The 25,224-nt window shown below is 57.4% G+C and overlaps 1 protein-coding gene across 1 annotated transcript; it reads left to right on the plus strand.

The window, feature by feature from the left end:
• The first annotated feature begins 7,147 nt into the window (after positions 1-7,147).
• BPIFB3 (BPI fold containing family B member 3) lies at positions 7,148-23,626 on the plus strand. Its single transcript, XM_001498614.7, has 15 exons — positions 7,148-7,259; positions 7,961-8,117; positions 10,200-10,304; positions 10,772-10,912; positions 12,161-12,224; positions 13,999-14,059; positions 14,821-14,912; positions 15,052-15,231; positions 16,932-16,985; positions 18,942-19,112; positions 19,809-19,876; positions 21,063-21,105; positions 21,834-21,897; positions 22,431-22,507; positions 23,325-23,626. The coding sequence occupies exons 1-15, from the start codon at positions 7,148-7,150 to the stop codon at positions 23,352-23,354; spliced, it is 1,419 nt and encodes a 472-aa protein (XP_001498664.3). The 3' UTR covers positions 23,355-23,626.
• The last annotated feature ends 1,598 nt before the right edge of the window (positions 23,627-25,224 follow it).

The raw sequence follows: 25,224 nt of genomic DNA on the forward strand, positions 1-25,224 counted from the left end.
CCTGATGCTTCGAGCTCTTAATTTGTAGCAAATCGACATGTGGCTTTTCTTCCCTTTTGGTGGGATTTGGGTCTAAGACCAGCTTGGGTCTGAGGGAAGCTGGTCACAGTCTTGGGGGCAGGCTTAAGCACAAATTGAGCACCTGCTGAATGCCCTGCTCAGGGCTTTACTTGCACCATCTCATTTTATCCACACAATAACCCCATGAGGGGAGGGCAAACTTTGCCATCCCTGCTTTACAGATGAGGAAATTGAGGCCCAGGGAGGTCAACTCCCTTGCCCAAGGTCACACAGTTTAGCAGATGGCAGGCACCCCCACCCCGACCTTAACTGCTTGCCCCTAACCTTGGTATCTCAGGGATGCCCCTTTTCACAGGCAGCCTCTAGAAGCTCGGGGCCCTCCCAGGAGTTCTGCCCGAGTCACTCCCTTCAATCCTCACAATAGTTGAGGGAGGTGAGGACTGTCCCCATTTCACAGGTGAGGAGACTGGGGCTCAGAGAAGTGGAACAATAGGCCCCAGGCCACCCGACAAGTCAGGAGGCAGAGCTGGGCTTGGAATTCCGGCTCTGGAGCCAGTCTGCCTGGGTTCAAATCCTGGCTTTGCCTCCTTGCTGCTGTGTGCCCTGGGCAAGTCATTTCACCTCTCTGAGCCTCAGTTTCCACATCTGTAAGATGGGAATGACGACAGTACCAACTCAGCAGAGTTGTCGTGAGGATTAAAGGAATCAAATCATGGAGAGTGCTTGGCACAGCGCTGCGCACCCCGAAAGTGCTCAGTAAATGGAAGCCATGGTGAGTGTCTGAGGCTGAGAGAGAGGTGAGCAGGAGGGTCTGTGCTGGAGTCGGGGCGGGGGTGAAGGCGGTGCAAGATCATGTGTGTTTTCAAGCACGCGTCAGTGTGTACACAGCCCGTGGATCCGGGCAGCCTGGGGAGTCTGTGTGGATGGGAGTGTCCAGTTGTGGAGGGTTGTGTGTGAGGAGACCCGTGGTCCATCCATGTCTGCGTGTGTCTGCGTGTGCCCATGTTCAAGCATGTGCAGTCCGTGCCGAGGGTGTTCCCACGTCTCCAGACGAATTCGTGTGAGGACCGGCTCCTGATGTTTGTGGTATCTGCCCCGTCACCTGTCCTGGGATTGACGCCGCTACGATTCTTTAAATCAACTCCTTTTAAAAGTAAATGTTGTACACCTTAAATTTACACAAGATTATACGACAAATCGATTTCGGTTAAAAATAAATAAATAAAAACAAATGTATGTTAAACATAGTAAAGTTGGAAATACATTTAAAATAAATGTATTCTAAGGGGACCCTGAAAATCAATGTCATTTGCTAGAACGTTAAAAAAAATCATCTCTAACTTTGAAAAAAGAACACGTGCATTGGGGCCTCCCGTGATCAGCTGGTGCTCCAGCCCTGGAAATTGTTGGGGTGGCGGCCATGTGTCCATGTGTCCGTGTGCTGTGCATGGTCTGTCAGAATGTCTTTGTCTCTGTGGGGGTGTGTCTTTGCACGTGGAGGTCTGGGCGGGTCTGGGAGGGTGGTAGTCCGTGTCTGGGCACACACAGGTGTCTGGCATGGTGCGGTGTGTTCAGAGCCTGGTCAGGAGGCCAGTGCTCCCAGAGCCTGTGGGGCCAGCAGGTCGGCCCTGTCCCAGCCTGGCCCAGGTCCAGGCTGCAGAGGAGGGAGCGGGGGAGCAAGGGCCCTCGCTCGCCTTGGCCCGGATGCCAGGGCCGTCTCCTTGACCTTTATCGTCGGCCCTAATCCCATCACCCATCATTTTCCTGGCTCTGGGACAATGGCAGCCTTGAGACAGGCCTGGCAGATAACAGACTCCTGCGTAATCCATGGGTGGCTGATGCCCAACCTAGGCATGCCAGAGACGCCCCCTCCACTCCCCAGTCCCACACTGGGATGTTCCCACAGTACACTCCTGGCCACGTGAAGCCTCAGTGCCACCCCCCTTCCCCCCCAGCTCAGTGCATGGATGGGAGAAACCAAGGCACAAAGCTGTGAGAGTCAGGAGGCCTGGGTTCTTGCCTTGGTGCCACCAGGGGCACACTGTGTGGCCTTGGACAAACCATAGCGCCTCTCTGGCCCTCAGTTTTCCCATCTGGGCAATGGGAGAGGGGTTGGATCCTCTGACCTCTGATCTGATTTCAACATTCTTTGGGTGGTCAATCCCCCTGGATTGACCCTGGGGTCTGGGCCGGCAAGGGGATCCCTGAGCTGTGACCCCACCCCTGGGGAGGCAGTGATGGAGGTTCTGTGCCTGTGGGCACTGCTTTCCTTCCAAGACTCCCAGCCTTTGATGAGGAAGAGGGGGCTCTGAGAGATGAAGACACTGGCCCAAGGACACACGCGTGTGGATATGGGACTTAAACCCTGTCCACCTGAGTCCACGTCTCCTCCTTGCTCCTTCACACCGCACTCAGGAGCAGGATCATCATCCTCCTTTAAAGAAACTGAGGTCCTGAGGGGCGTGTGACTGGCTCAAGGTCACTGAGCAAGAAGAGAGCAGAGCCAGGTCTTCGATCCTGGGCCCACAGCCATCAACGCCCAGGGACCTGCCAGGCAGCCCACCCCCGGGAAGGTGAAGACCCCTCAACATACTCCAGTCACCACCCACCCGGCCTCCTCCCTTCCCAGCCCACTCTCAGCTCAAGCACCTCCGGGAAGGCCTCCTGGGGATCTCGCCATCGTCTGCATTTCTCTGGCACCCCTGGCACCCCTTCCTTGATGCCCTGAATTCCACTTCCAGGATGCCTGTCCTCACAGCCAGACCAGCCAGGTGAGGCTGGGCACCTTTAGTGCCAACCCATTTTGCAGATGGAGAAACTGTGGCTCTGCGAGGTTAGTCAGTGGATAGTAAGAGAGCTGGGATTTGAGCCCAGGAATTCGGGCTCCAGAGCTTTCACTCTAGAGGCTAATGCCCAGGGGTCTCTCTCCTCATCCAGTCCTTCCCTGGCTCGAATCCCTCCCTTGGCCCCCATCAGCCTCACCAGGACTCTCAAAAGGGCTGCAGGTCAGCTTGCCCCCGGACGCTTGTTAAACTCGCCAGTTCCTGGGCCCCCCACCCCTGGCCCGTTGAGTCGTGGTTGCAAGGTGGGGCCTTGAGATACGTATCTGAATTAATCCCTTCTCATGGGTATCCCTGACTCGGCTTGGCTGCATGAGGGGGCTTCCAGGTTCCTGGGGAGCTGGTGGGGTCGGATTCTCCTCTGGGGTGGGGTCTGGAAGCCCCTGGGGAAGATAGGGCAGGTCAGAAACTAGGTAGCATCTTCCTCCCTCCAGTGGGGCTGGCTGGGCAGTGGTTAGGTGATGAGTGCTAAGAGTCAGATGACCCGCTGGACTCCTGTGTGACCCTGAGCCAGCAGCGTCTCCTGTGGCGCCTTGTCCTCAAACGTAAGAAGGGGAGACAATGATGGATGCATCGGTGCCTTGCAAACAGTGAGTGCTCAATAAGTGCTGGTGCTCGCTTTCCCTCCTCCTCCTGCAAACAAACAGTGACGCCCACTGCTGGCGAGGATGCAGTGACCGTTCCCGACGGCGGGTGGGAGTGCCCAGTGGCCGTTTGGAGAGCCCCGGCTGTATCTAGAAAAACTGAACATGTGCTCATACCACCGCGATCCAGCAACCCCACTCCCCACTTGTCGCCCCGGAGAAACGAAAAATGAAGACACACGTCCCCAAAAAGACTTGACGAGAGTGTCCATAGCAGCTTTATTCACAATAGCCAACGACTGGACAGCCCAGGAGCTCTGGACAGGAGGACGGAAAAACTGGTGTGTGCACATGATGGAGAGGCACACAGCAGAGAACAAAGCATCGCCTCCCACGTGAGGGACTTTCATAGACTCAGAGTCGGGGGAAGACACACACAAGAGTGCACGTGTGCCTTCCGCTTCCAAGAGCCTAACGGCATCCTGGGCACATCCGTCGTATCAGAGGTCAGGACAGTGGTCACCCTTGAGGGGTGGGGACTTGGAGGGGACATGAGGGGGGCTTCTGGAGAGCTCAGTTTGTGAAAATTCATCCAGCTGTACACTTATGATCTGGGCCCTTCTCTGTGTGTGCTTTATATTTCAATAAAAAGTTTATTTTTTAAAAAGTGGCGAACCCCATCCCTTCTCGCCATTTCCCCAGGCCGGTGCTCAGGGCCGCATGCAGGAGACGGACCCACAACACCCAGAAACACGGCTACAGCCCGGCACGGCGCAGACTGTGGGAGAGGAAATCCCAGGGGGCTGTGGGAGCCCCGAGGAGGCACCCCACCCAGTTGGGGGGTCAGGAAGGCTTCCTGGCGGAGGGTGTGTCTGAGCCAGGACCTGCAGGAGAATTGCAAATAAAAACCGAAGTCTGTGAGTCCGTATAGGAACCCGCAGGGCCCCGGCACCCCCGCCCCGGCCGGTGCCCCCACTCCCCTCCAACCCTGCACGCAGGCCTCCTGTGCTCCTGGAGCACATCTCCTCAGGGCCTTTGGACCTGCCCTTCCCTCTGCCTGGCGGGTTCTTCCCCAGATGGCCGCCTGGCCACCCCTCTCCTCCTGCAGGTCAAGTCACCCCGCTCCAAGGCGAGGCCTCCCCTGACTACCATACTGAGAACTGCACCCCCCCGCTCCTGCGCCCCTCCCTGCTTGATCTTTGCCGTCACCCTCTCACTGACTGTGTCACATGCTCCTCTGTCCCCTCCAGGGCCGGCCTGTCCAGTACGACGGCCAATAGCCACTCGAGACAGCTGAGTACTTGAAACGTAGCGAGTCCAAACCTGGCGTCCTGTTGGCGGGGTTCCAGGACTTGGCATGAAAGAGAACGTAGAGTATCCCACAAATAATTTGATATTGATTAAACGTGAATATTTTGGAAATATTGGGTTAAACTACATTATCAAACTTAGTTTCACTTGTTTCCTTTTACCTTTTTAAAACGTTTTAAATTGCGTTGCCTTTCCACTGGTCACCTCCCTGAGGTCGGCGGGTCCGTCTCCGGTTGACACCATCTCCCCAGCACCTGGCAGACAGCGGGCGCTCCACAAATGCCTGCTGAAGAGTGAGTGATGAAGGATGGATGAACGCATTTCTCTCCCCCGTCATCTGCACGGGCCTCAGGAACGGGACAAAGCAGCCTCTCTGGAGCCCAGGGGACACTGGACCCTGGGAGGTGGGGGTGGGGTTGGTGCCCCTCCCCGGAGTCCGCCCGGGGTTCCTCGCTGCAGGCCCCATGGCGGACTCCGTGCCAGGCCTGGCGTGGGAGGGGGCGGAGGGTCAGAGGATCCAGCAGCCTTCAGCTCCTTCCTCCCCTCCCTGGGCCTTAGTTGGGGGTAGCGGGGAGGCAGGGTGGATTCCGTGCCATTGGAGTGGCCCTTGGGGAACCCTGGATGGGGTGACCCCAAAGGTGGCCTGACTCCTACCTCTGCCCCCAGCTCTGGGGGAGGTGGCTGCCTCTGCAGCCCCCATCCTTCATTCCTGCCCAGCACACGCACTCCCCCTTTACTCCCCCCGAGAAGGAAGGCTTAGCCCAGGCCCACGGGGAAAACCGCAATTTGCTCCTGACATGACATGTTGACGGATTTCTGGCGGCTGTGCCCCCTTTGTGTCCCCAGAGGCGTTATGGGCATATAAGGGCTGCCCCCAGGCCCGAGTGGGTGGAGGAGCCAACAGCAGGCCAGGAGCCCCCACCCAGCCCTCGTGGAGCTGCAGGAGCAGGTAAGGGGGCCTGAGGCAGCCTGGCCAGATCCCCGGCCACTGACCCTGTGACCGTCCTGCTGTCCCTTCTGAATAATGGGCACAGAGAGAAGGCACACTAGGAGGGTGCTGGGGTACCCAGAGGATGATGTGAGAAAAAAACCCACTTTACAGATGGGACAGCTGGGGCCCAGAGAGGGGCAAGGGCAGTGATGGGCGGGTGGAGGACAGAATCATCCTGTGGACAGCACCTGAGGGGCGCCCATGCTCCTCTGAGCCACAGAAACTGACTGGTTTCCCATCGCCGAATATTTCCTGCTGTGAGAGACGCAGAGGTTATAGGGAGCCCCTCTGGGACAAGTCTTGGGGAGAGAAGACAGACCTACGGAGGCTGCTGCTGGTGCATCTGGCGCCCAGATGCACCTTCATGCAAACAAGGAAGAGGTGCCTTCTCCAGGCAGACACAGCCTGTGCTGGGGTGAAAGGCTGGCGAGGGAAGTGGGGCTGAATTTGCATCCCCCCTCACACCCCCAGCAGACCCCCTCCTCCATCACCCAACCATGCAGAGAGTTCCTAGACACCGTCCCTGCCTCGTTTACAGAGATGGCACACAAGGACACAAACAATGCACAATTGCAGATTGTGACAAGCACCTTCCAATAAGCATTCTGGGTGATGTTTAGTGACAGACGGGGTTTTTTAGAGGTAAAGGAGGTGACATTTATTCAGAAGCTGAAGGATGAGGAGACAGTCATGCAGAGAACCGGGGGAAGAGCCTTCCTAGCAGAAGGAACAGCATGCGCAAAGGCCCTGAGGTGGGAAGATACTTATGTTTAAGAATGAGGAGGTCAAAGAGGCAGGCAGGGAGGTGGTGAGTAATGGTAAGGAGCCTGGGTTCCATTCCCAAGGGCAGTGGGGAGCCACTGAAGGGTTTAAGCAGGGGTGACATGAGGGCATAGACGGGTATCTGATTGGGTTGGCATATATGGAACTCCATAAAGAAAAGTCCCATTCGACAGAACTAATGAGTTAGCCATGCTCCCCGCTCCCATTCCATCCCTTTCAATGTCATTCAGGATGGAGGCAGGGGAGGAGAGAAATGGGACATGTTGAGTCTAAATGTTGGATGTCTCCAATCTTATGGCCTCACGAGCCAGCGGAAAGCAGGTCCAGGAAGCAGAACTGCCCTCCTGCTGCCATGGAAAGGAAGGCCCCTCTGTCCCTCCCCCTCAGAGCAGGTCCAGGTTCACAGGGGCCACAGAGGACTGAGACTTTGAAGTCAGACGTGTTAGCCACTGCTTGCGTTAGGATAGTGAGGGCTTTCCTGGGCGTGGGGCTGGGCTCGGGCTGGGCCAGGCGGGCGGGAGGGCCCCAGGTGGGTGGTGGGCACAGGGTGGGAAAGGCTTGGGCACGAGAGACCCCTCAGAGATCCTGCTTCTGCCTCGACAGGTGTGCCTGCAACGATGCCGGGCCTGTGGTCCCTGCTTCTCCTCTGGGGTCTGGCAGCTCCGTGCTGGGGGCTGCTGGAGACGGTGGGCACGCTTGCTCGGATTGACAAGGACGAGCTCAGCAAAGGTGAGCCGGGGTGGGTGGTCCGTGAGGGGTCCAGCTGCAGGGTGAACGACCCTGTCGATGCCTTAGAGCGTCTGCTTTCGGGGACAGACGAGAACAGGATGCGATTGTCACCTGCTCAGAGAGTTCAGGGGGTTGAAGCTTTGCTCTCAGGCTCAGTTCACTGGTCAGTTCACTTCCTTCTGAGAGGCGGCCGGGCCGTGTCTGCCTCAGGCATGGGGACAGGTGTTGCTGACGAGGACGAGGGGAGGGTGCTGGCTGGGCCGGACATTTCTGGGGTGGGGGAAACTTTCTAGGCATTTGGTCCTCCAGGGCCCAACAACACAGGGTGACAGTCTCAAGGATAGGGTGGGACAGCCGTGAATAGCAAGTGCTTCAGGGACGCCACCCCGGTCTGCCCCAACCTCCACGAGGTAGTCCCTTTCATTTCGCCCTTCTCACAGTTCGCAGAGTCAGGCCCGGGGTGCCCAGGAGGAGCGGAGGTCACCTCCTCCTCCTTGATCAAGCCCTGGTGGCTGCCTGCCCCCTGCTTTGCTTCTGCCTTCCTTTTCAGTGCTACAGGGTGGCCCAGGGTCAGCAGATCTAGTCACAGTATTGGCCCCAAACCCAATTTGCTGTGTGATTTTGGGGAAGTCTCTGCCTCTCTCTGGGCCCTAGTTTCCCCATCTGTAAAATGATCCTTCCTCCCTCTACCCTTTCTGCAGCCATCCAGAACTCGCTGGTGGGGGGGCCCATTCTGCAGAACGTGCTGGGGACGGTCACAGCCACGAACCAGGGCCTCCTGGGCTCTGGGGGGCTGCTTGGAGGAGGCGGCCTGCTGAGCCACGGAGGAGTTTTCAGCGTCGTTGAGGGGCTCTCCGGGTGAGTCCCCATGGTGTTGCCTCATGACTGCCCACCTGCTGCGTGCCCTACAGGAAGCTCGGTCTTTCTTTGCTCAGGGAATAGAAGAGAGAATGACTCTTATTAATTTGTTGGCAGACAGGGTGAGCAGTGTGGGGAGCCCTGGATAGCGAGTCCCAGGACCCGAGTCAGAAAATAAGGAGTCCACTGCATGCCAGGCAAGACAGGAATGGCAGCACGCCCCTGGGGTCGAGGGCTCCACTCTAGCTTGGTTCCACTTACTCACTGTGTGACCTGGGGCAAGTTGCTTAGTCTCTCTGGACCAATCCAGGCACCTGCATGGCTCCCTCCCTCCTCTTCCTCATGTGTCTGCTCCAACGAGACCTTCCCTGACCCACCGCTCCTTGTCCCCTCCCCTGCCTTCAAGCTCCCCAGGGGACGGGTCCCTCCCCTCACTCTGCATATTTCACTGGTTTGTTTCTAGGTGATAAACCCAGACGGGCGAGGACTCTGTCTGGCTTGTTCACTGCTGTGTCCCCAGTATCGTAAACAGTGCTTGACATTTAACAGATGCTCAAAAAATATGTGTGAATGAATGAATGAAGTCACATAATAGCTAATATTTGTAGCGCAATGGCCACCTCGCTAGGGTTTCCCGCGTACCTGGCACTGCGTTAGGCACTGTAAAGAATATCCTGCGTGGTCCAGAGGTGGGACTGCTGGCAACAGCGCTTAACAGGCGAGGAAAGGGAGTGAAGGGACCTGCCGGCGCTCACCCAGCTGGGGGGCGTCGGAGTGGTGACGAGTGTGGGTGTGTCATCACAGGCCACACGGCCCCCCCAGGTGGGCGGGACCCACTCCAGGGCTGGCGGTGGTCCAGGGAAGATCAAACTACAGGCCCCAGGGAAGGCTGAAGACCAGGGGCCAGGGTGTGGGGAAGGGTCACTGGACAGGAGGGGAAAGGAGGTGCTGGGGGCAGAAGGGAGAATGGACGTCCGTCTCCCCAAATTGCAAATGGATGTCTGGACAGGGAGCTGGTCAGGGGTGATGGCGCTCAAGGATCGCTGTATCATGTTGCTCTGTGGTCGATATGTCAACATCCCTATTTTACAGATGGGGAAACTGAGGCCCAGAGCAGGAGCGTGATTCGCCCAAGGTCACACAGTCAGTCGGTGGTAGAGCTGGATTTGAACTGTCTGGCTTTACTGGCTGTACTACGAGCAGATATTTGTTGCCAGGACAGTGAATCTGTGTCAAGCAGCTAAAATACAGCCTGGCATGCAGTAAACGCTCAATAAATATGAACTATCATTATTATTAATAGATCCAGCACCCCTCCCACCGTAGAATGCCCCTGCTGGGTGAGGCTGGGGTCTCAGATGTGAACCAGACATTATCCTTGCTTCAAAAAGCCCCCAAAAGGAGGCAGAGCCCCACAGTGTGGATCCTGTGAGCTCAGGATAGCGATGGAGGCAGCCCAGGCAGGGTGTGGGAGCTGCTCAGAGTGGGGCATTTGCCTGGATCAGAGAAGTAGGAAGGAGGGCTTCCTGAAGGAGGGGACGCCCTAGCTGAAATCAGGAGAGCTGGGTGAAGCCAGCTAGCTGAAGGTGGATGCAGACTGGAAGCAAAGTCTAGAGAGAAGGAACAGCCTGGGCAAAGGCCCAGAGGACAGAGAAAATAATGAATGGTGGGGAGCTGCATTTGAGAATCTACCTGGGTTGAACGTGTGTGAGCCTAGGGGATGGGAATCGGGGCACAATGATCCAGGCCAGAGACTGACCCAGGGCTGAGGCCATGGGGTGGGGGTGAGGAGGACACTTAGTTCACTGAGCCTCCAATGAGGATGATGCTGTGACTTCTATTGAGCATCTGCTGTATCAGCTTCCGCACTTACACTCTCTCACCTGTCTTTGCAATGACCATATAAAGTGGGTGCTTCTCTTGCCCACTTTACAGATGAAGAAACAGGTCCAGAGAGGTGAAGTAACTGGCCCAAGGGCCTCCAGTTGGTTTTATGGGTTAAAGCTGGGATGGCGTGCCGCCTGGTCTGGGATGATCCAGGCATTGAGTAGTGGGTGGCCCTCTCCTGGATGCCGGTCGCAGGCTGAAGATTGAGGAACTCACGCTGCCGCAGGTGTCGCTGAAGCTGCTGCCAGGGTTTGGGGTGCAGGTGAGCCTGCACACCAAGGTGGGCCTGCACTCCTCTGGGTGAGTGTGCCCCTGGGAAGCTCTCCCCTCCTGTTCTGCACCTCACCCCACTGCCCTACTGGGACCCCTACCCTATTGTCGCTCCACCCCCACCCCACTGCCCCCGATTTCCTCCCACCCTACTTCCTCCCCAAGGGACTCCCACCTGCTATTCTCTCCCTGGATGCCACCCCACCACCGCCCCAGGGATCTCCACCCATCGATCCCCAGGGACTTCTATCTCACTCTCCCTGGAGACCCTACCCCACTGCCTGGAGCTCCCTGGAGCGGGTGAGGGGAGAGGGAGCGGGGACGTGCAAAATGGGGGACGTGCAGGGAGACGAGCGCTGAGAGGAAAGCACGGGGACTAGCCACCCAACTCGCCCCTCCTCGGAGCCCCACGCAGCCCCGCGGTGGGCGTGGCCAAGGCGGGCCCTGGTGGGTGGGGCCTGGCAGCCCGGCCACGCCCCCAGCGCCGGGTCTCGCAGCCCCCTGGGGGGCCTCCTGCAGCTGGCGGCCGAGGTGAACGTGTCGTCGCGGGTGGCACTGGGTGTGAGCGCGCGAGGCACGCCCATCCTCATCCTCAAGCGCTGCAGCACGCTCCTGGGCCACATCAGCGTGTTCTCGGGGTGAGTCCGCCGGCCTGAGCCCGCGCTGGGCTGCCCCACCCCGCCCCCGGACCTGCTCGGGCTCCATCTCGTCCGGTCCGCGAGTACAGGGCATCCCCTGGGTCTCCGGGGAGCTGCCGTCTGGGCGGGGCCTGAACTCACCCCGCTTCCCGCCTGTCCCGCCGGGTCAACCCCAGCCACAGACCTGCAGACTGAAGCCCACCACGCACAGGGCCTCTGACCCAGCCTGCACCTTGCACCACCCACTTCTGACCGTAGCTTCTCTATGTGGTCCCGGATGTGCGGGCCTCTCAGTTCCTGCTCTCAGCACATCAGAGACCCAGCTCAGCCCCTGACTTGCTGGGAGACCCAGGGGAACCCCCTCCCGTCTAGGCCTTGGTGTCCCCGTCTGTGTAATGAGGACCTAAAGTTGATGATGTGGAAGGGTGTAGCACTTCTATATCCGTCTCGTCCCCCAGCTGTTCAGGACACAGTGGCCCTGCCTGCACTCGTGTTGAATCCTCACTCCTGTGGGACAGCTGAGGCCCAGAGAGGGCAAGGGACTTGCCCAAGGCCACACACATACGTTGAGCAGGGACGGAGATGGGCAGGTCCAAAGCCTTTTCCCAGCGTTCTGCACCCCCCACAGCGGCACCTGGCATCTTCCCGCTCCTTAAATCCCTGTGGCTCACTCTCTCCCCTGGGCTGCAGGCGGCCATGGAGGGAGTGGAGGATGCTGTCGGTGCCCTGTGGATGTGGTTCTGTCGTTGTCACCCTTCCTTCTGTACCCCCATAGTCTCCAAACGACCTGAACCCATCCACATGCACTTCTCATCCTCAGGCCACCCTCTCATTCATTCATTCATTGAACAAACATTCATTCATTCAACAAATATTTATTGAACCCTCACTCTACGCCAGGTGCTGTTCTAGGCCCAAATGTCACTTGTCCACAAATGTTGGTGGAGATGAAGGGAACAGACATTTATTGAACACAGACTGTATACCAGACTCCCATACACTCCCATTTAGTCTCTGCACCAGCCACTGCATAAGGCGGGCACTGTGCCGAGAGGGAACTGATAACCCCCTGGGTCCCCTGGTGAGGCAGAGCCAAGGCTTGAACCCAGGTCTCCAAAGCTGCAGCCAGCCCCACGTATGGGGAGAGGAGACAGGCGCTGTCCAGAGCCCCCATGCCTCCCTGCCCCGTCATCTGGCTTGGCGCTGTCCCCGTGCTGTGGCCACACCCTCTGCTTCTCATCTGCCCAGGCTGCTGCCCGCACCGCTCTTTGGGGTTGTGGAGCAGACACTCTTCAAGGTGCTGCCGGGCCTGGTGAGTGTGGGGGCCGCGGGCAGGCACCCCCCACCCCCTGCCCCGCAGGGCCTCTCCTCCCCCAGCTGCGAGTCAGTCAGGGCGCCAGGCAGGATTAGGCTGTGCTTCCGTCCATGCCCACCCGGTAATCCCATCCCGGCTTGCCCAGGTGTCGCCTGCCAGTCTGTAGGTGGCACAATCCGTCCCCAGACCTCTGACTCCTAAATCTACGGCTTCAGATGACCTGAGGGCCTGCTCCCAAACCCGCTCCCCTGCTTACCCCCTGCTCTGTCTTTGCCAGCTGTGTCACTGTTGACTTCATGCTTTCCTTTAAACTAGCTTGTGATGGAAGTCGGGTCACTGGGTGATTTTAAACTGAGCCTGTGTCCGGCGAACACGTCCAGAGAATGACATCCTTGTACGTTAGTCCAACATAAGTTAGACACCTGGTTAAACAGCTCCAGGGGCCGCTCTGTGCACCACCCCCCCCGCACCATCCTGGCTTCCACCAGGGGACAGGAACCACACTTGAGAAAGCTGGTCTGGCCAAAGCCGCATTTCATCGAGGCCAGAGAGGGGAGGGGCTCACTGGGGTCACACAGCCAGCAAAGGGCCCTCAGGCCGTCTGACCCCCAGTCCTGGCAGGCCCGCCCCTGTGGGTCCTTGTGAGGAACACCTCTGGAGGCTGCGAGGGCGTGGAGCCCGGGGTTGGCACACGGCCCTGGGCTTGAAGAAGCCGATCAGAGGAGAAGCTCAGAGGGCGGAGGGAGCCCCCAGCAGCAAGGACCCCACCCAGCCCACCTCGGGGCATTTCAGCGTGCAGGTGTGGCCCCTAACTGGGGTCTCCGGGACAGTTGGCTGCAAGACAGGAGATGTAACTCAAAGAAGTTTAAAAATAAGAGTTAAATACTGGCATTTCGAGATTAGAGATTTCTCTTAACAGTCCGATTTCTGGCTTTGTTCGTGCAATCAGCCATCCTGGGCACACACTACCTCCTTCCTGAAGGTCGCACGTGGCTGGCGCCGAGGGGCTGCTCCCCCGCCCATCGCAGCCCCTCTGCTGTCCTCTCATTTCAGTGACAGGCCTGACCCCAGAAGCCCTGGAGCTTGGGGCCCCGAGTTTAAATGAAAGGGCAGCCGTCTCCTGTCTCTGAGGACAGTGGTGGCCCTGGGCAGGTGGCCTGTCTTCTCCAGTTCCAGCTGTAGGATGAAGGGGCTGCATCGGGCCATCTCTGAGGTCCCTGCTCCAGTGCCCTCAGATTCTGTGATCCTCGGACTTGGCGTTCTGGAAGCTGAACCCCTGCTCCCTGTTCTCTCAGCACGGGGCTCTCAGTAAACACCCAGCGGTGTGCATAGTGGACGCCCCAGGCCCAGGCCTGACTCTGGGTGGAGCGGGGAGGCGCCCCTGTTTGAGATCTGGACTCTGGGTCTCCCAGTGCCCATCTGGAGGGCAGGAAGGGCCTGACACTCGGAGGGAACAGCTACCTTTGTCTTCTCGGGGGAGGGCCTTGTCCCCACGCCCAGACTGGCCTCTGAAATGTGTCTCCCTGGTCCCCCAGCATCCTTCAGGGTTTTCTGAGGGGCCCATAGAACTGGCCCTCTGCACCGCCCACTCTGCCCTCTGCACGTCAAGCTCCTGCCCCCTACCTGTGTGTCCCCCATCCGTCTCCACATTCTGCCTTGCTTTGGTCCCTGGGACCACGTGGCAAATCATTTAAAGGAAATGCAGCTGTTCCCTTCCCCGGGCTGGGGTCGGCTCTTATCTTCCTGTAACACCTGTCTCCTCCGGACACAGCTGTGCCCCGTGGTGGACAGTGTGCTGGGCGTGGTGAATGAGCTCCTGGGGGCTGTGCTGGGTAAGTCGGGGCCCAACCCCCTCCTCTGTGCCCCTTCGTCTACCCCTCCCCCCCATTACCCCAACTGGTGGGGTGCCAGGGGAGGGGAAGGGGCAGAATTCTGGGACCTTTCACTTCCTCCTCACACTGACGGGGCTGCCACTTTGAGGAGGCCTGATGGTGGAGTTCTGGGCTGAGGCCGGTTCGGCTGGATGTGCAGACTTGGAGCGTCCCGGTCTCCATCCGCTGGGGGCTTCAGGCCGTTTATTGAACATCTGCGGCGTGCCTGGCACTGTCAGAAACCTGAGGCAGATGCTATTATTATCTGGACAGACAAGATGATGGAGGCACAGAGCTTAAAGACGGAACCCAAGACCCCACAGCCATGGCGGCCCTGTCTCTCTGAGCCTTACGGAGACATGGATGCCTTTTGTGTCCACAAAAGGGCTTTGAAAAGCATGAAAAGGCAGCATAAGCAGGACAAGGATAGCAACCTGGGGGCAGAAGTGTCTCTGTGTGTGGCGTTACGTGAGAGAGGCAGGACCACAGTGTGGGTAGGGCACCAGCTCTGGGAAACAGGAATCCTGGCTCTGCCACTCTGTGGTTGTGTGGCCTTGGGCTGGGGACTTCCTCTGCCTGAGCCTCAGTGTTCTTATCTGTAAAATGGGGATGGCAGTAGTACAGTGCTAGGCGTTCGGCAGCACTCCAGCAGTGGAACTAGGGGCTATTGTTAGGGGCCTGGACTCATGGCGTCTCCTCCCTCATTCCCCCTCCCCATGCAGGCCTGGTGCCCCTTGGGGCTCTTGGGTCTGTGGAATTCTCTCTGGCCACACTGCCTCTCATCTCTAACCAGTACATAGAGCTGGACATCAACGTGAGTGCCCACCGAGGCCCTGCCCACGGCGGGGGTGGCGTGGGTACCAGCGGAGGCTGGGTGGGAGATGCTGAGTCAGAGCTGGGGTGCGGGGGGAGCAGCCCCGAGACCCTGCCATACCCTGTGTCCTGCCCCGCAGCCCATCGTGAAGAGCGTAGCTGGCGATGTCATCGACTTCCCCAAGCCCCGCAGCCCCATCAAAGTGCCTCCCAAGGACGACCACACGTCCCAGGTGCTCGTGCCTCTGTATCTCTTCAGCACCGTGTTTGGGCTCCTGCAGGCTAACGGTGCCCTCAACATAGACATCACCTCTGAGCTGGTGAGTGTGGCACCTGCCCCGCTGTGCCCTGGCAATGCTGGTGATGACAAAGTCACATTGTCACCCGTCAGCCTTGACAAGCCCTCTTCACTATAATCGGAGAGAGTTGGACAAGTTTGTAGTGTGCACATGCCCTCTCTTGTCCTATGGAAGACATTGCTAGTCAGTAATGGCCCTCTACTTGGCTAAACCTGAATGGGACTTCTGAATCCTTCTCAACATGGCACTCCAGGAAGTTACTTTCAATTGGTCAGAAATGACATATGACATGTAGGCAACTTTCCATCCTCACACCACATGAGCCCTTCTAGGGTCAAAGCCCAATTTTACACTAAAGTGTGAATAGCTAACATTTCTCCTGCTTTCTCAAGAGCAGATTTGCATTGAAGAGAAGAAAACTAGGGTTGGACTACCAAAGGTCACTTGGACATTTGTTCTGAAGCTTCTGAGACCTCTCTGTTTCTATTCTGGCCCCTCTCGCATCCTCACAGATGTCTGGAAGCCCCAGCCCCGACCAGCCTCACCCAGAGGCATTTTCTTGGTCTTAGCCCTCTCCAAAGACACTGAGCTCTGAGCCACCCGGGCTCCCCACCTGCAGTTCAGGCCCAAGGGAGCAGGGCTGGATCACTCCCTTCCTGTAGGTGGCCCAGAGAGCACTGAAGGCCTCTGGGAGGTTGGCACAGGGCCCTGAGCTGGGAGGCAGGTGTCTGCTAGCTGGGGGGAGGGGCAGTCCTAGTCAGGCAGAGACTCTGAGCGTGAGACTGTGCATGTCTGCGCAGCTCGTGGACGTGCGTGTGTGCGAGTATGGTGGTGAGATAGACCTCAGCAGCCATGTCGTGGTGCTGTCCCCTCACGGGATGGCTGTGTGCTGGGCGATGTGGGGATCCTTCTGACGGGCAGAGAGTGTCTGGGTGTTTCTGCTGTGTGCACAGGTCTGTTCCCAGAGGTGGACGTGTGCAGTTCGAGGTCTCACACGTTAGCTCGGGGAGGCTGAGGCCTTTCTTCTCCCAGTGCTGGGGGCCCCGCCAGGGCGCTGGTGATGGGCATCGCCGGGCAGAATGAGGGATGCAGGCCTGCTGGGACTGGAGCAGACTGGGGAGCCTGTGCCCCGTTTCTGAGGCAGCAGCCACACGGCTTCCCCAAGGGCAAGGGGTACAGGCCCAGTGTGACCAGACTTTCCAGTTTTTTTAGCCCCAAACTGGCAAATTTATGTGAAATTTCCTGATTTGTAAGTACTGGAAACCAATTTATACTTTTTGGAAAAACTGTTTGGGTAAAAGTCAGAAGTGTTGGGGGTCAGATCCCTGGGCCTTCAGACCGCAAGCTCGGGCAGAGTGTTTGAAAGCTCTGGGATTAGCTGGCCCCTGTCAAATCCTGGCGCCCCACTTACCAGCTGATGACCCCGGGCGGGGGCCTCGGACTCTCCATCTGTGAAATGGGGTAATCACAACACCCACCTCTTTGAGCGGCTGTAAGGGCGAAAGGAGCGAAGGCAGGCAGAGCCCTTAGCATGAGCCTGGCAGGTCGTAAGCGCTCGGTGATCACTGGCCAAGAGAAGGACCATGAGTGTCTGTAGAGATGTGTGTGTGCAGTTGGCAGGGGTGGGTGAGTGTGGACGAAACCATTTTGTGTGTGCTGAGGGATCCCTGTCCTGTCTCTCTGTTCACCCTTCCCCCCATCCCATTTGGTCTTGACTCCAGGTTCCCAGCAACGTCCCATTGACAACCACAGACCTGGCAGCTTTGGTCCCTGAGGTGAGTGACCCTCCCATGGGCTTTGATCACTGTAGCTCTTTTGCGATGAGCCTGAATAGATCCCAGAATCTTTCTCAATACAGCTCTCCAGACAGCTGCGATTGAATGTCGAGTCCAAATTCACACTAAAGTGTGAATGACTAATACCTTATCCTGTCCTGGTAGCAGATTTTGTTTGGAAAGGAAAAAACCAGGGTTTAATTGCCCCAGAAGTCACCTGGGCATTTGTCCTGTGGCTGTTGTTTCTCTCTCAAGCAGAGGACAGGAGATTCTTTCCAGGAGTACTGAGCACCGCCCCCCACCCCCCAACTGCCTTACTTCATCCTGGTCTTGGTCTTCCCTGTCCCCAAAGAGAAGACTCAGTGGCCTTGGGGAGGGAAGAGAAGGGAGAAGATTCTAGGGGTTTGACTAGTGGGCATCAATCAGTATGTGCCTGCAGGGCCTGGCCTCAGCTTTCCCATCCGTTCAGCCAAGGCCGGACCAGCTGCTTTCCAGCTTTGAGAATCTGAATTCATACTGAAGTTGAAATGACTACTGCAAGGTCCTTATGGAGCAGATTCTGATGGAGTTGGAAAGAAGCCTGGAAGGTCTAGGTTTTCACCAGAGGATGGACAGGGCAGCTGAGTTTGGGGGTGCAGACAGACTCTGGGAGTCCTTGAGGGTGAGGACTCGAAGCAGCTTTGGGGGTGTGGCTGGGGCCTCTGCTTCTTGGAGTCCTTGGCTAAAGGATGTGGAGTCTCAGGGAAGGGAGGAGATCAGGGCTGGATGCTCAGAAGAACCTCCTTCTGAGGAGATGTAAGATGGTGGAGGGGGACAGGGGGAGGCAGAGGGCGGGGGCAGGGGCCATGGATGCAGCAGGCCGGGCCGTGTCCCTCCAGCTGGGGAGGCTGGCCCATCTCTGGAACCTGGAGCCTTTGTGCTCACAAAGTCAGAGCCCCGTGGCCGCAGCTCCGAGTCTGGTTTCGTGGCTTCAGAATCTGTGGACACAAGAGGGTGGAATCTGATGATTCTCTGTCTTTAAGATCCTGTTACCCTGGGAGTCTGGGCCTGGGGAATTGGTCCCCAAATCCAGCATTCGAGCTCTTGTGACGCGCTGGTCTCCAGCACCTCTGTAACTCCATGATGTCATGAATGTGAGACTCAGAGTTTTCTGATTGTGTGGTTCATTCAGTCAGTCAACTAATACTCACTAAGTGTCTGCTACATGCCAGGCCCTGTGCTGGGTGCTGGTGTGCGGGAGGGGCAGGAAGTGAAAAGTAGATAAACGTCTCTGTTCAAGGAGCCGCCTGGTGGGGATGACAGGCACGGAACAAATAGATAAGTAGGATATGGACAGTGTCAGGAGGTGGAAGAGAACAGAGTGGCGAAGGCGGATAGGGGCGCAGCAATGAAGCTTTAAACAGGCTGCTTTGCAGAGGCCTCCCTGAGGAGGTGATGTCTGAGCAGAAGGCTGAAGGAGATGAGGGAGGGAACCATGCAGGCATCTGGGGAAGACATTTCCAGGCAGAGGGACCGGCAAGTGCAAAGGCCCTGAGGTAAGAGTGTGCCTGGCAGGTGAGAGGAACAGCAAAGTGGCCAGTGAGTCTGGAGAGGAGAGAATGAGGGGCCAGCAGTGGAGGTGAGATGGAGATGAGGGCAGAGGATGGATCACACGGGGCCTCTGGGCCTCGGGGGATTTTTTGTTTTGTTTTGTTATATCACGTAATAAAGTGTGTCCTCTGAGTGAGAGGAGAGTCTGATTAGGTTGTTCCATGGCTTGATGTCTCCCCACCTGAATGTAAGCCTTGTAGGGGCTGAGACCAGGCCTGCCTGGTTCAGGCTGTAACCTCAGCGCCCAGCACAGTGCCTGGTGCCCATTAGGTGCTTGATGAGTGTTTGTTGACTGACTGACCGATCCTATTAGTGGGGCATTTAAGCTGCCCTCATGCCCCCATGTCTGCCCCTGCTTCTCTCCAGGCCCTGGGGAAGTTGCCCCCAGGCAAGCTGCTCCTGCTGTCACTGCGGGTGACACAAGCACCCACAGTCACACTGCAGAACAAGAAGGCCATGGTCTCCATCGCAGCTGACATCCACGTGCTGTCCTACCCCCCTAAAGGGACCCCTGAAGCCCTCTTCAAGCTGAATGGGGTGAGTGGCCGAGGGTGGGGGAGCCTGGTGTTGGGGTTCTGAGTGGGGCAGATGCGGGGTTGCCTTCTCCCCGATTTCAGGGTGGGAGGCTCCCTGGTGTCACGGCACAGGAAACCCCGTCCCCGTTACCATCACCTGAGCTGAGGCCCAGTGCCCACTCAGACTCCTGCCTGCACCCTCCTCACACATCTGCTAGGCCCGAGGCCTGTCCACTGGGCCTCCTCAGCATCCCAGGTTTGCCCTCCATCTCCCTAGCCTCTCTGTGCTTGGATACTCTTGGCTGACCCTCCAGCTTCCTCCTGCCCCACCTCCAGTCGGCTCCCCTCCACCGGCCTCTGTTAGATTTCCCACACCCACATCTGGGCAGAGGTCCCTCCCCTGCCCACTCTCTGCCTGGCTCCCCGGGGCCGAGCGCCATTCAGTGCCCCTGCCCCGTCCTCCGCCTCCCCCGTCCTCGCGCCCTGAGCCTCAGTTCCCGGGGCTGCCGCCTCCCTGCCTGTGCTCCTGCAGAGTCCCCCACCGGGAATGTCGCCCTCCCCTTCCCTTGGCCAACTCCTCATCCTTCAAGATTCAAGTGTCACCTCGTGGGGACACCTTCCGTCGCCCCACCGCAGGCTGGATGGAGGGCCCAGGCAGACCCGGCCCAGCTCCTTCTGCCGAGTTCACACGTAACCTCCATTGGCGTTTCCCCTGCAGGTGATGACGTTAAACGCCCACCTGGCTCCCTCGGCGACCAGGCTGCACCTCGCCCTGTCCCTGGAACGGTAACATGGGAGCTGGGTCTTGTCTTTAGGAACAAGAATCAGGGTCTGGCTGGAACCACTTCCCATTTTCTGAGCATCCACTGAGTGGCAGGTGCTTTACCAGCATCTTCCTGGCCTCCATCCTGCTGGGGAGGGGAGGGTGTTGGTCCATTTTACAGATGAGGCACCTGGGGCTCAGAGAAGCAGGCTCCAGAGTGGGCTTCTTCCTCTCAGAACCTAGCCCTGGAGATAAATCCAGACGCTGGAGATGGAGTCTACACTCCTGAGTTATCCGCCTGGAGACAACTGTCCTTGAGTGTCGTAAAATGCCTTGTTAGTCATGTGACTAGTTACTTCTCTAGTTTCTCCATCCCCATGGTAGCAAGGCCTCAGGATAGTCATAATAAGCAAGATGGAGACGTTGGTGACAATCTTTCCTTACGCATGGATGGCACATGGCACTTCACGGTTTACAAGGCCCAGACTCCCACCATGGGTTGTCCCTGGAAGCAGGTCCACTGTCTGGGCCTCCACTCTCCAGGCGCAGTGCTCTCACCATGACCTGGGCCTGTCTGTGCTGCCCTGGATGCAGGGGCTTTCCTGAGTCTCTGGGATCTGCCTGTCCTGAGCCATAGGTACCCCGTGCTCACCTGACCCCGTTAGTGTTCCCCTAGGCCCCTCAGGCTACCATGCCCCCCGCAAGGCTCTGCCCATTTCTATCCTCGACGGAAGGCCTCGCCCGCCACCTGCATCTGTTCCACTTCTGGTGGCAGTTCACGCCTCAGCCCTTCAGGGGATAGAGATGTGTGTCCTGGCTCTGGCACTGCGCGTATGCTGGGCCAGCTGAGATCCATTGGTGGGTTGCTCCCTCTAGTGAGCGCCTGCTGGAGGCAGGGCACCCAGTGTCCAGTGCTCAGTCTCTGGAGGGCCATCTCAGAGAGGTTCAGCCACTTGTGCAGGGTCAAACAGCTAGGCGTCAGACCGAGGCCCAGGGCCATGGGGTCAGAGGTGGTGGGCATATCTCAGAAGGAGGGTAGATCCCTCCAGGTCCATCTTACAGGTGGGGAAACTGAGTCTCTGCGTCAAGGATAGAGGCAGAGTTGGGCCTGTAACCCTGTTTCCTGACCCTGGAGAGCTGGGGTGGGGGCAGAGCCCCTCAGTGGGGGGTATGGGGGGCTGGGCCTCAACTCTGTCTTCTCCCCACCAGGCTCAGGGTCACGTTGGCCTCGTCCTTTGCCCACACCTTTGACGTGAGTTCTGGGAGGGTGGGCAGCTTGGCGGGGGGCAGGGCCTTCAGCTGGGGGTGGGGAGGGGCAGGATGAGTCGTGGGCCCGGTGACTGGGCTCTGGCCCGACAAGCCAGGGTGGGCAGACCTCAGGGCCGGGGAGTGTGTGTGCACGTGTGTGCACACGCGTGTGTGTGTGTGTAAAACAGTCATCACCTTAGGAAAGTGAATCTCATGATCTTCCACAGTCCTGGAACCTCACAAAGTCATAAACATCTAGGATCTCACAAGGGGTCAGAATTCTGGAACTTGGCACAAGTCATAAGGTTCCTGAACTCAGAAAGTTATAAGATTTCAGAGCCCCACACAGCCCTTAGTTTCCTGATTCTCAGAGTTCTGAGGTTCTGGGATCGCCTGATGGTCTCAGGTTCTAGAACATTCTAAGGGTTCCTAAACCGATAGGAATCTAAGATCAGAGCACATGGAGTTCTCCTGGAGCTGGGCACATTTTTCTCCCTCTTTCTCAGCATTGCCCCCTCCAGGCCTTCCTCTGGGCAGGCAGCTCTTCCACGCTCACAGGGCCCAGGGCGAAGCCGGCCTACATCAGAGTCCCGTTTGGGGTCGCGGGTGGAGGCACCTGTGTCTTCAGGCTTGGGGGAGGCTGGGGCAGCTGGACCCCTGTATTCCTCCCTGCGAAGGGGCGCGCTGTTCCCTGCACAGCCACACCCCCCGCCCTCCTGTGCTCTGTTGCAGGCATCCCGCTTAGAAGAGTGGCTCAGCAGTGTGGTCCGGGTGGCGTACGTGCCGAAGCTGAACGGTACGGGCAGCTTGGCTGTCTTCTTGGGCACGTGGAGCATCCGAACTGGGGACTATCCAGCCTCTTGCCTCTCTCCATTGTTCTGATGGAGACACTGAGGCTGGAGAGGCGTTGGTCCCCATTTCTAAGATGCAGAAACCGAGGCACCAATGTTTCCATTCAAGCAACGTTGATTAGCACCTACATCAGCCCAGACTTTGGGTCCCAAGACCTATCTGACCTGGATCTTGTCCTCAAACTCACAATCCAGAGGGAAATAGTCATATAAACAAATGATTAGGACATAGATGACCCAGGATGTGCAAGGGACTGACACAACCTCTCATGACAGAACCTGAGGGGAGCCACTGATGACAACACAGAAAAGAGGCATTTTTGGTTGAGTTTAGTAGGATAAGTAGGAGTCTGCCAATAAGGGAAACCGAGTCCCCAAGAAGAGAAATGACTGACCTAAGGAAAGTGGTGGAACAGGGTCAGCAGGTCCCACACTGGCTCCCCATATATCTTTGCTTTCAACCATTTCCTCTTCACAGTGGACCTGGATGTTGGAATTCCCTTGCCGAAGGTTCTCAACGTCAATTTTGCCAATGCGGCCCTGGAGATCATAGAGGTGAGTTTCTCATGTGGATATGGCCTAGATGGATCTTAAGCTTATCTCTGGAGAGCCCTACTTAAAACTGATGAGAGGAGTACTCTGCCTCATCGTCTGGTCTGTCCCTGCACCATTTTCTAAATTGCTCAGAGAATGGAAAATTACTTAACTCAAGAATGGCAAACATATGACATATGTGCTACCGCTCCTTCCTTAGTCACCCATAGCAGGCATTGCCAATCAATCACAGAGTTCTTTCCTGTTAGATCCAGACACATGTCTGGCCTATAGGATGGAATCTCGGATTCACTCCCAGAACCACAGTTCCCCTGGTCCAGGGGAGGTGAATACATGTGCCGTCTCTCCTTATCCTGTGCCCGTGGCAGGCATGGCTAATAGATCATGATACTTTTTCTTGCTGAATATCAACATGACTTCTGAATCCTTTTCAATTCAGCACAACTTTGAGTCTTGCAATAGCTCTGGGAGTTGGGCAGACCAGGGAGTTCTGGACCCATTTCTCAGATGAGGACCAAGCCTGAAGGAGGTCAGATTTCTGGCCCAAGTTCACTCAGTAAATTAGCAGCAGAAATGGCACTTGAACTCGGGTCTCTTAAGTCCTCCAAAGTCGGTGACCTGTCCCACACTGGATGTCATTTATTTATCATCATTTATTTGTTCATTCATTCAGTCAATGAGTGCCAGCTGCATCCCAGGTACAGTGCTGGCTACAGGGCACAGGGGGACACAGAGATGGCTGTGGGGATGGGGGTGTGGCAGGTGCATTGGGCGTGAGGACTCAGAGGGCCTAACAAAGAACTGTTGCTCCTTGCAGAATGCCGTCGTGCTGACTGTGGCATCCTGAGGCTGAGAGACGGCCGCCATCCCTGTCTGTGGACTGTCAGAGTCCTGTCCCCTACCCACGCTGCCTCAGTTTCCCTCCCAGTCTCTAGCCTCTATCAGTGACAGTAGAAGGGTCCCTTATGCACCCAGGCCCACTCAGGTGCTCTGGCCCTGCCTCTCGCCCCCGTCTGGGGTGGGGACCTCAAGGTCAGCCACAGGTCTCTGCCTCTGAGAGATCTCTGGGGCCTCAGAGGCCAGTCCTGAGCTTTCAATAAACCACCCTTTATCTCAGCACCTCCCGGCTGGTTTGCTCCCTGGTCACACATGGGCTGCCTCGGCCTCTGCCCCCTGTGCCCTCCCCAGCTCCAGGCAGGGGTTCCTGGGAGGCGAGGGGACTTGGGGCCTGGTCGTTGTAGCTCTGTATCTCGAACTTTCCTGGTTAGCCTGTCCTGCCTTCCTCTGCTCCACCTCCAGCTCCCTGTGTCCCCCTTCTCTCCCCTCTCCTCTCTTCTCTCTATTTTTCTAAATACTTCTATCTTCTATTTTGTCTCTCTGAGTCCGAGTCTGTGACTGTTTGTCTCCGTCTCTCTGACTTTGGGACTTCTCAGAAGTGATGTCCAAGCTGGATTTTGACGGGTGAATAGGAGTTTTCCAGGGAGAGAAAGAGCCAGCATCCAGGAAGCAAGGATGGGTGAGACCTGGCCCTGCCATGGAGGGATCTCTGCTAGCTGCACGTCAGCCGCGGGCACACCTTTGGGCAGACCTCAGAACAAAGCCATGCCAAAGCTCGCAGTGCCAGTGGGGAAACCGCAGCCAGGGGGTCTGGCTGGCCCAAGGCCACATGGTGGCAGAGCTGGGATGGGAAGCTGGGGGTCCTGCCTCTTGGTCCTGGGCTCCTCTCTGTTGCCCAGGATGGGCCTCCTTGGTTCTGGGGAACAGCCCCAAGTTGGCACTTATGGGTGGACCCGAGTGAAGAGGTCCGACAAAGTCTTGAGAACTGGCTCAGAGCACCTGGGGGGACACAGAGGAGAGTTGGAGCCCATCTGGAGGTTTGTCCACCAATAAGAATGACCCGTGACCATCCTTCCTTTCACCCACCCATCCATTCATCCACCCATCCATTCATCCACCCATCCATCCATCCATCCCTCTACCCAGCCACACTTCCATCCATCTCCCCTTCTTTTCTTCCTTCCTTTCTTCTTCCCTCCCTCTCTTCCTCCTGTCCACCCACCCTACATTAATTGGTACCTACTCCATGCCAGGCCCAGTGCTGAGTGACATGTTGGGGTTTATCTTTGACTTCTTTCTCACTTCCAGTGTGAGACGGTGTCCTGACTCCCATCTAGGACAGTGTGGTAGTGAAACCAGTGGCTGGAGTTGGCTGCTCGTGTTCAGATCCTGTCCAGCTGCCGACTAGGCCATCATTCTGTCTCTCTGAGCCTCGATTTCTTCATCAGTAACTTGAGGATGATTGCAGTGGGTTTTGAGGGTAGACCAGCACTCGGGATGGTGGCTCACCCGTTAGAAGCCCTAGTGCCTTGTCACTGCTGCATTGTTCCACCTCTTCATGCAGGGCTCAGTGGCACTGCCAGCAGGAGCTCATCCAAACCCCCAGGCTTGGCGTCCAAGCCACCTGTGACCTGCCTCAGCCCATTCCTCCTGGAGCGTGGAGAGGGAGCAGAGTTGTCCCTGGGCCTGAGGCTCGCCCTCTGTGAAATGGGAATACTACAGGACTCACTCGTAGGTCGTTTGAGGATGGAACGAGACGGTCCTTGTAAGGCACTGAGAAGAGCACCCGGCACGTGGTACATGGGCAGTCGTGTATGGCCAGGCCTTTGCACGGTTCTTCCCTCTTCCTGGGGTGCCCCCCACCCCCAAGGGTACCTGGC

The sequence above is a fragment of the Equus caballus genome, chromosome 22, assembly GCF_041296265.1.
Source record: "Equus caballus isolate H_3958 breed thoroughbred chromosome 22, TB-T2T, whole genome shotgun sequence".
Lineage (NCBI taxonomy): Eukaryota > Metazoa > Chordata > Mammalia > Perissodactyla > Equidae > Equus > Equus caballus.